This window comes from Etheostoma spectabile, chromosome 6 (genome assembly GCF_008692095.1).
Source record: "Etheostoma spectabile isolate EspeVRDwgs_2016 chromosome 6, UIUC_Espe_1.0, whole genome shotgun sequence".
Classification (NCBI taxonomy): domain Eukaryota; kingdom Metazoa; phylum Chordata; class Actinopteri; order Perciformes; family Percidae; genus Etheostoma; species Etheostoma spectabile.
In genome coordinates this window covers 8,311,081-8,320,968 of record NC_045738.1, presented here as the reverse complement: position 1 = coordinate 8,320,968, position 9,888 = coordinate 8,311,081, and the positions used below count along the sequence as shown (strand labels likewise).

The following is a 9,888-nucleotide window of genomic DNA, read 5'->3' as shown; positions in this document are numbered from 1 at the left end:
TTTTGTCTGTTTCCTTTGTGTGTCAGTGTCCTGGTTTTGGGCTTGCTGGTTCGCTGCAAGTGTGTATTGGTGAATATAACGGGCTACTGAGTGTTGTGTTATTAGTCACATCTGGGTTTTTCCTGCTATGACAAATCTGCTTCTGTCTGCTGTAAGAAAAAAGTCTTTATATGAAACATGAAATTAAACTGTAAACAATATACAAACTAATAACAACTAATTTCTCTTGTATAGTAAAGCAGTGTGTAGTTTTTAAATATTTCAATTGGGAAAAAAATGTACTTTTATTAATTGACTTTAAAATCAATTTCTGTATTCTGGCAATTTACACTTGCATTTTCATTTAGATGTATCTTTTTCATTTCCTTTTTTTCCTTTCTGTTTGTTTTTTTATCAGGTACGGTGTGCTGGTGGACCCTATTCAGGTGATTTCCTTGTTTCTGAATGATTCCTACAGCTGGCCTGCCTGCCTGGTGATTGGTAGGTACATTGCTAAGGAAGCAACAACATAATCAACAACAATAAACAAACACACAATTAAACTAGGAAAAATAACCTTAATTTATAATGAGTAAGGGTTACAAATCACATAAAAGGGCACTTTTGTTCAAATGAGTTTAAAAATTAAAAATGGGATGAAAAACAGGAATAGATGTTGAACCAAAACTAGAATCACTCCTAATCACCAAAGTTTTTACTCAAGTGCAGAGTAAATCTACTGCTAAATTTGAATCTGTCCGAGTCCTTAAAACAAGCAGTCTCGCAAAAATACTTCAAAAACAAAGAAAAACTACTTTTTCTGTTATTCTTAAAATAAATCTTAACATTTAGATAACAATTAAGTAGAATACATCAATTGCATTTCAAAAATCCCTAGTTTAACACACACACAGGCAGATGTTTTCCATATTTATTTTATGGTACATTGCAGTGAAGGTCTGCAGTGGTGCAGCTTACAGTGTCTCTAGAGGGACAATCACCTGCCCTATATACTGCACACTGGTGCTGTGCTACAGAGAGAGGAAGAGATTGAGAGAAATGGGGGTGAGGAGAAAGAGATGAGTGGGGGTGAATAGAAACAAGCTGCGAGTGGGGAAGCTTTAAATGGAAGAGAAAATGAAGTAATTTAAGTGGGTTGGTGGGAGGAAAACAATGCAGGGATGAAAAAATAGAGAGAAAGGGGGAGAATGAGTGGGGGAGGACAAGAGATAGGGCAGATGCGCAGTGTAAGAGGTGATGAAGGGAGGAATCGATAGATGGAGTTAAGGTAAACAACTTTGGTTAAAAGACAGCTGAGGATGGGAGTGTGTTTACAGTAGCATCGACAGTAAAGCAGCTCATTCCCAGATGGTAGTACTCAGTACTTATAGAGTCACTGCCGCAACTTCCACCCACGCGCATGCACGCACGCACACACTCGACACACTCCAACACAAAATCAATAAGAAGTCTACAATTAGCCTAACAGCAAAATAGGCAAAGTTTCAAAAGCCGACACAGAAAGTATTTAGGCAACTGTGCCTGTGAGTGACTAAAATAAAACCTAATACTTGACACTAGTGTAAGGTATCTCATTTTGTTGCAAGTCTGTTGCTGCCAAAATGTCTCCCAAAAGCTGCTCTGTGGATACCTGATGAAAGGTTCACGTGTGTCTAACAGGTGCTAAATGGTGCTGTTTGTTGCAGTTTCATGCATTTGTGGGCTTAGTAGTTAGTCTGGCTATCACCAGACTAAGCCAAGCTCAATAGAGTTGAGATTTAGCGTTGGTCTGGGGAGTCTGGTCTGTATTTTCTCTGCACAAGCGGCGTGACCAACCGGCATAGTTCAAATGACTCTGTATGCATTTGGATAGTCCTTCAACCAATCGGACCAACAATCCGGGTGACGTAGAATGGACAGCGGCATCAACGGGTTACTGCGCTTCAGTGGCGTTCAGTGGCCGCTATGTTGAATGTAAACAAGAAGCTGCTTGGTCGCTTCTCTACCATCATCGTGTTAAACCCGCCAATAGCGTCCCAGGTAGATAAGCCGGTTTGTGGTTGGTTGTGAACTGAAGCAGGGGAATTAAACGTGCAGGTTTCCAAACCGAGCTGCAGGGCAAAATCAAATCAGCAGCAGAGTGGGCGGGTATTACCCAGTTTACTCAAATTGTTGCTGTTTGCCAAAGATGCTCAACACAGGCGAGTTTCCAAAAGAGATTAAAAAAAAAAACGTTAGCAGCAGCAGCAGCATGCGATGCATTTCCTGAAGTCTCTGCTCTGCGTGATCAATCAGAATCAGAAAAGGATTTATTGCTAAGTAAGTAACATTTACAAGGAATTTGCCTTGGTAGTTGGTGCATACGTTAACATAATATAGATATTAAACATTTATATAAAATAGACAATAAATGCACACACACAGTTAAAACAAAATTGGTAACATGTCTAACACAGCCCTTTTGAAGAGCAACTTGTGGACATTTTATCAGTGGAGCAAATGTTAATAAAATAAAAGAAATGTTTGCAAATCATAATATTTTATAATAAAATAATTTTAATAATAAAAATACAAGTGGTCTCTTTGAGAGGAAATTACAGATAGTTGTTCTCCTGGTTGTATGCTATTTTGTAGAGGTGCCGTTAGGTGTAATGTGACATTTGCCTAAATACAGACTATGATGAGCATTTTTTCAACAAAACATGGTAAAGTGATGTCTGCGTTATCTTACTACCTTTAAATGGTAACATGTGAAATACAAGTTTTCCCTTGTGCATGATTAGCTTGCCTTATGGAAAAATCTGGTTAGCCTCACATGATGAACAGTTTTGCTGCTAAGGCATTTGTTCCTCTACCCTCTTGTCTCTTCATAGTACAAAATATACCATGAATTCAAAAACAAGCATGTGACTGCACCATTAAACAAAGTGATTTGGAATGGCAATGCTGATGGATAGTTGCATTGATGACAGAATGATAAGAACCAGTAATAAAAATGTCTTACAGTTAGCACATATTCCCCCTCAAGATTAGATTGATTGACATGCTAATGCCCTGATTAGGGTCTTAAAATGGAACAATTGTTGCAATTATGTGCTATCAGTGTGGCTCAGCCTGGTTAGGGTAATGAGCAATCTACATACCAGTGGTTTCAGTCATTCAGCAGTGAGTTACTCTGCAGTTTAAACTGACTGAAGATAAAAAAGGAAAACATCTACATACTATTCAGCCCAATTTCCTAAACACAAAATCAGGCTTAGTGGCAAAAAATAATGCATAATAACATGTGCATTAAAAAAAAAAAACATGGGACACTAGAAACTTACTTTGAGTCCAAACTTTATTTGGCTCCCAATAGTAGCATGTTTTTTTTACATAAAATCAGGACATTGTTCTCCCTTTTATTTCCGTTCCTAAAGATCTGAAAATGGAAACTTTGCGTGTGAAACTGACAATAATCTCTCGTTGTGTTTTGACAGTTTCCAACATGTTCATTCTGGTGGCTCTCTACACGGAAAGGCAGCTGTCGAAGGTGAGTGGAGAAACTCTGCTTGCACTTAAACATCAGAGCACTGTGGATTTTAACTGAACTGTTGAATGTTGAGCACTTTCACAACTCCCAGGAGCGCATTTTTTTTCTTTCTTTTTTTTTTTTTCTTTCTGAAACTGACTGAATAGCTGACCCTCCCAATTGCATCTGCAAAAGTTAAATGGTAAAACGAGAAATAAGTTAGTCACCATCTGCATTTAGGGCATATTCAATTCTGCTCTGCCTCTTAGGCATGAATATGGAACATCGTGAGCTTTTTAAAACTTTAATAGGCCACCATAACTCGAAATGTGGTTCTGCTTTATTCCAAAGATCTGTTTAAAATCAGAGCAAAGAAATACTTTGAATTCACGTTTAGGCTCTGTATTCTTTTCATTGTCTTTAGAATAAGCTTACCAACAAATGACAAAAGTTAAATCTGTAAAAAATATAAAGGCAGTTAATCAGGTGACAGTGGTTTAAAATAGGATAACGCATTCTTCGTCTTTTAAGATTTAATACAAAAAGTCCTTGTGTTCTTCTCGGCCTGTCTTTCTGTGCAGGGTTCATTCACTGAACTTGTGGGATTTCTGGTCCATTGCATTAACATGGCAATCATGCTAACATTCCCTGCTGCAGTGGTCCTATTGGTCCCCTCCATGACCCCAGGTAAAATGTTTTTTTTTTTAAATTAAATTACTTATTATTTATTATTAAAAAAAACTATCTCGGCAGCCTTGCTACCTGCTGTTCATAACACTGTTGACTAAAATAGTAGCATCTATTATGCAGCCAAACCATTATCCATTCATCGGTAACAACGTTGCCATGTGTATAAAACAGAAAGTAATGTAATTGTAATAAAGATTAGGAGGACATTCACATCCTTGCCCTTCAGAGAAACAGTCGACTAGTTTGATAGTGCACTAAAATGCAACTCTTATGCAGAGACATAATTGGAGTCGGTTAGTGGTAATGGACCAGTTGGTCATGACTGGATTATTTCCAGCTGGCTCTGAGGAGAGGGGAGGAGAGGAGAGGAGAGAAGGGAAGAGAAGGGAGTAGAAGAGTGGAGAAGGGTGCAGAAGATAGGAAAAGAAAGTAGCTGGTAGAAGAATAGATGAGGGGAGAGGAGAGATGCCAACGTAGGTATGGTTTTCAGTACAGGGTCATCCAAGGGTCACCTTCTTCTGTCTTCATCAGGCTGCCTGACAGAAAACATGGCCGCCCTCGACAAACTACACAATTTACGCATGATAAATACTTTATACAACATGATACACCAGCACACTATGTTCCTTGGAGTGATTAACTCATTAATGTAACATTAAAGTTTCAATTTTGAAGAAGGTTATCTGATGTGCTTTGGTATAAATGTCTAAAATGATGTTGCTCTTTGTTTGGTAACTCAAGATAGCATTTATAGTTCAAGAGAGAACTCAGTTGCAATCAGCAGGTCATTTGACTATCACTAAATGTAATAATTATAGTTTATAGTATCAAACGTGTTGTTTTTTTGAAAATATGTTAAAGTGCATACTTTTGGTGTAATGGGCAGTTATCCAACCATTAACTATTATTATATCCCCCAGGCCGACTTGCTTGTACTGGACTTTTTTACCAGGGATACATAACTTAATGAACTTGAAAATGTAAAATATTTCACTGCCGCTGATGTTTCTCACTTAGCCTACAAATGTTCCACAGTAGCAGTGTTTCACACCATTAACATAATATACTTAGGTCAGTTTTTCTGGTAGTCTCAGTCCTCTTTTCTTCAAGCCTTAGTTGGGACACCTCTAACTTTACCTTGAGTATGAGACAGACGTATGTTTTAGGCTCTCCCCTCTGCTCCTTTACTCTCTTCTGTTCTCTCACTGGGAGGTAAAGGAGTCAGTCCATCTGTCTGTCTGCTCTCCTCTCTGCGCTGCTGTTCACAAACAGGAAGGGCAATGCCAGAGGGCGTGTGCGTGTGCGTGTGCGTGTGCGTGTGCGTGTGCGTGTGCGTGTGTGTGTGTGGAGCTTTTGCATCTACTACTGGACACTGCTTAGCCAACTGGTATTCAGCCAGTGTATATGAAGCACGGTGCATGGATCTAAAAACAGACTTCATTTGGAATTGTGTTGAATTTCCTTTGAGTAATAATGTAGTGATGAGGGGAAAATATTATTTCTTTACTGTCATTATTTTGTTATTACGATGTAATGATGTCCTTTTATTGTGAACAAGTAGGTTGCAAAGAATAGCTGTGTGTATCTTGGTTTTATTCTATACACTTACAATATAGTCTGACAATCTGGAGCATCACATGCAGGGAAGTCCTTCATACTTGGTGTGTTCTAAAGTAGGCTTAAAACACACTGTAACACTGCTTATGCAACCAGTATTCAGCCACTGTATGTAACAGTGTACAATGTGAGGTTACTACTTCATTCAAGGGTTTTTGTCATAAAACCTAAAGCTTGCTGATGTTCCTGACAATTGACAGAGATCTACAAGTAACCAATCGGGGAAAATAATCCTGTGTCAGACAAAAAGACTCTAAAGGAAGACAAACACTTTGTCAACTTTTTTGAATGCAGGTTTAATGAGAAAATGTAGTCAGGTGCTTACGGTGAAACACAATGTCAACACATAACAGAATGGTGTTATGTGGGGTAGGTTACGTACATATGGCATTCAGTTTTCTAGTTTAAACTGTTTACCCGGATCTAAGGGCACTCCCCCAAAGAGCAGAGGCACATCTTACTACAATAAAATGAAGTATGTTGATTTTACCTGGGGGATCCTGTCTAGAGTCTGCTGACAGAGGAATACAACAAAAATAGCACAGAGATTTTTTTTGATTTTAAAGATTTTAAAAGTTAATAGTTGTGGGTTCACATACAAATTCATGATTTGATGATGTTAGGGAATTGTCAGTAAAGATGGGCTCCTCTGGTATGTTTCTTCCACTTAAGCTCCACCTCTAGTTGTTTCTATGATTTGTATCTGCTGTAGCTGTGTTTGGAGCTGATCTAGTTGTCTAGAAGTGACATGGAGCCAGAGAGACAGATGGTAAATGAATAAGATCTGATGTGGTTTGATGCCAGGTGTGCTGACCTCCACCTCCACAGGCCCTTTTTATTTGTGTGTAAGTGCACAAGTGTGTATAAGTGTGTGGGTACATGCTTGTTGGTGTGTGTCTCCCTCTCTGTTCAGCATCATCCTTTGCTATCAAGCATATGGTGACCGTTGATAAAGCCTTGGCAAACTGCTCTCTCTTTCTCTCTCCCTCTCCCTCTCCCTCTCCCTCTCCCTCTCCCTCTCTCTCTCTATCACTCTCTCTTTCTCTCTCTCTCTCTCTCTCTCTCTGTGTGATCAGGTTTTGTGAATCTAAATAAAAAATTATGTTTTATTAATTAAGTTATTTTTACACACACACTCGTAAACATGGCTATATTGTATAATGTTGTCCTTGGCATAGTTGGACTGCTCTCATTCGTTAAGCTGAGATTATTTATTTTACTGGGCTTGTTTTGTTAATTTCAGATCAAATAACAACCTTTCTTTCTTTCTTCCCCTTTCCCTTTTCCACTCTTTAAATCCTCCACCCTCTCATTTTTTTCCTCCTGGTTTCCACTCTCTACCCCCTCTTCCCTTCTTCCTCACTATTTTCTACACTCTGTCCCTCTGTTGGCTTTTTCTCATCTCTGCTTCTCATCATCCCATATTTCTAAGCAGTATATCAGTAGGTTACATGTTACCATATTACAGCTTTATCCACACCACAGTGTTAACTATCATCTCTCTCTTTCTCTCTCTCTCTCTCTCTCTCTCTCTGGCAGTTGGCGGTGCATTTGTTCTTGGTACTTACACCATCCTCTTCCTAAAGCTTTACTCTTATAAGGACGTCAACATGTGGTGCAGAGAGCAGAGCACTGTCAAGGCCAAGACACTGGCCAGGTCGCTGTCTTGTAAGTCACACACACTCGTGCACATACCTATTTTGGCAAAAGAGGGTTTGCATTCTACATTCAAAACCTATTTAAGAATGAATTATTTGCTTAGTTTAAAGGTTTTACATTTCTTACCCCAAATGATCTCTCAGCCCCTTGCTCATGCTAGTACAATGACATCTAGTGGCAGATACCTCTTACTGCTGCTCTTAGATAAAATGAAAATGGAACAGTTATTCACAGAAACTATTAGTCACTGTGGGCAAATCCTAATTAGAGAATAATCTGTTGTATGTCAACATCCACACTTGATGATCTTTATTATACTATTTGTATGTAATGATTCCCCTACAGACTTTGCAACGCCATGATATTGTGCATGTGTTTGAGTATTAACTCTTCCCACAGGTCCCTCAGCGCAACACGTCAACGGAGGTGACCGTAAGGTATTTTACCCTGGCAACCTCACAATCAGAGGTACTCAAATACATCTTTGTATCTAGCACATCCAGTGCATTTTGTGTATGAAAACTTTATTGATAATGTCATGTGCCACTATCTCTGCTACCCTGTTTCATTAGGTCACATGACTAACTGTCACATTGACCTCCTCTTTGTTTGTAGACATATACTACTTTGTCTCTGCTCCAACTCTGTGCTACGAGCTCAACTTCCCTCGATCTCCTAATATTCGCATAGGTTTCCTGCTGAGGCGACTGCTTGAGATGGTGAGTAAATATCTCAATTCAGCATCAGCCAGAAAACAATACCTTTGCTGTAGCTGTTTTTTCAGGTCAAAAAGAGCCCTCTTTTCGTGATTAGGTTGGATCTTAGTGCTTAGGAGTGGTTTATGAATGTCCCCAAAAAGTACTCAAAAACAATTACAAGAACACCTGCACACTTCTAGTGTTTGCTTTACATGCTGGTGAAGAGGGTGAATAATTTATTTTGCTTATTTAAGGGAAAACGCTGGGTTTTATGTGTGTAGTTTTGGTCATCATTTAGGGTAATGATATGGTTATGGTACGGTTATGATCAAGTTAAATGCTGAGATTTGGGGACATGGTGACACCACAGTCCGACAGGACAAGGGACATGAGCTGTTAGACAATCAGACGTAAACCATTTCTGTTCTAAACAGTATAGGATAATTACTTTCCAGTGATGGTACATAACAAAACAAAACAAAAAGTGGAAAGCGTCACAGTTTGTTATGTGATGCGCTCCTCATATTCTCGTGTCATGTCACTCACTTTATTAACATGTGTCTTTGTCCCCAGCTGTTCTTCACCCAACTGTTAGTTGCTCTCACTCAACAGGTACTGGTGCTCTATTTGTCTGTCCATCCATATTTCAAGTTTTTAATTGCACGATAAAAGGTGTTGTTGTTGTCGTATTGCATTGATTGCCAAAACTATTAAAGTAATATGGAAAAAATTACACTAAAAATTAAGCCAATGTGTAGAATGCACTGTTTCTAGTGCACATCTGAAAATGGCATAATTGTGCTTTTTTCTTTTGTTCCATCAGTGGATGATTCCCATCATTCAAAGTTCCATGAAACCGCTAGAGGTGAGGTAAACAGAATAAAGCTAACACAGCACAAAACAACACGGCATTGCGTGGTTTTCAAATGCAAAGTGCTGGTGTGCATCATTTGTTAATCTATGGGTCTCTCTTCTCCTCTGTAGGACATGGATCTGTCCAGGATGACTGAGAGACTTCTAAGATTAGCTGTCAGTAAAAAACATATATACATGTAGAATCTTTTGCGAATGTGTTTTGTCTTCATGCCTGCTGTGAGTTGATGACAAATCCATAGGATGAAATAACATAACACAGCCCAACAGTAGTGGGGATAATCACACTATCTAAAGGCCAGGATTTTCATCCCTTTTGTTTCAAATATAATGTATCTCCCATTCATTTCTAGCGGGAAATCATAGTAAAACTGTAACACTGCTCCATAGTCATTGTAACAGATAACAAATACATTATTAGATTCAAAATTAAACATTTATGTTTCTTTGGTGTCTTTTCCAAATGCTATTGTTACACCAGGATCATGCACTGCACACTGCACAATGTCATATGCATGCTAGTGATTAACTCACTGTACATGAGAATATACCATGACTTTGTTGAGAGTGTGGGTACAAAACACATTTTGCATCTGGCTTTCACTTGTTAATTTGGACATCACCTCTTAAATGTCTCCCAGTCATATAATTTATTTTTCATCAGAGTCCTTCCAATTCTCTAACCCTACTTCAGGTTCCTAATCACTTGCTGTGGCTGATGTTTTTCTACGTGTTCTTCCACTCGTCAATGAACTTCACAGCTGAGCTGCTGCTCTTTGGAGACAGAGAGTTTTACAAGGACTGGTGGTAAGTGTGTGTGTGTGTGTGTGTGTGTGTGTGTGTGTGTGTGTGTGTGTGTGT

General features: G+C 38.9%; 1 protein-coding gene across 1 annotated transcript in view; it reads left to right on the top strand.

The window, feature by feature from the left end:
* dgat1b (diacylglycerol O-acyltransferase 1b) overlaps positions 1–9,888 on the top strand; it is a 14,676-nt gene that overhangs the window by 2,914 nt on the left and 1,874 nt on the right. The window contains exons 4-13 of the mRNA XM_032519111.1: positions 398–480; positions 3,459–3,511; positions 4,072–4,177; positions 7,337–7,465; positions 7,856–7,924; positions 8,072–8,175; positions 8,728–8,766; positions 8,978–9,019; positions 9,139–9,183; positions 9,722–9,834. Of these exons, the coding sequence (XP_032375002.1) occupies positions 398–480; positions 3,459–3,511; positions 4,072–4,177; positions 7,337–7,465; positions 7,856–7,924; positions 8,072–8,175; positions 8,728–8,766; positions 8,978–9,019; positions 9,139–9,183; positions 9,722–9,834 (783 nt within the window). The remainder of the gene's footprint in view (positions 1–397; positions 481–3,458; positions 3,512–4,071; positions 4,178–7,336; positions 7,466–7,855; positions 7,925–8,071; positions 8,176–8,727; positions 8,767–8,977; positions 9,020–9,138; positions 9,184–9,721; positions 9,835–9,888) is intronic.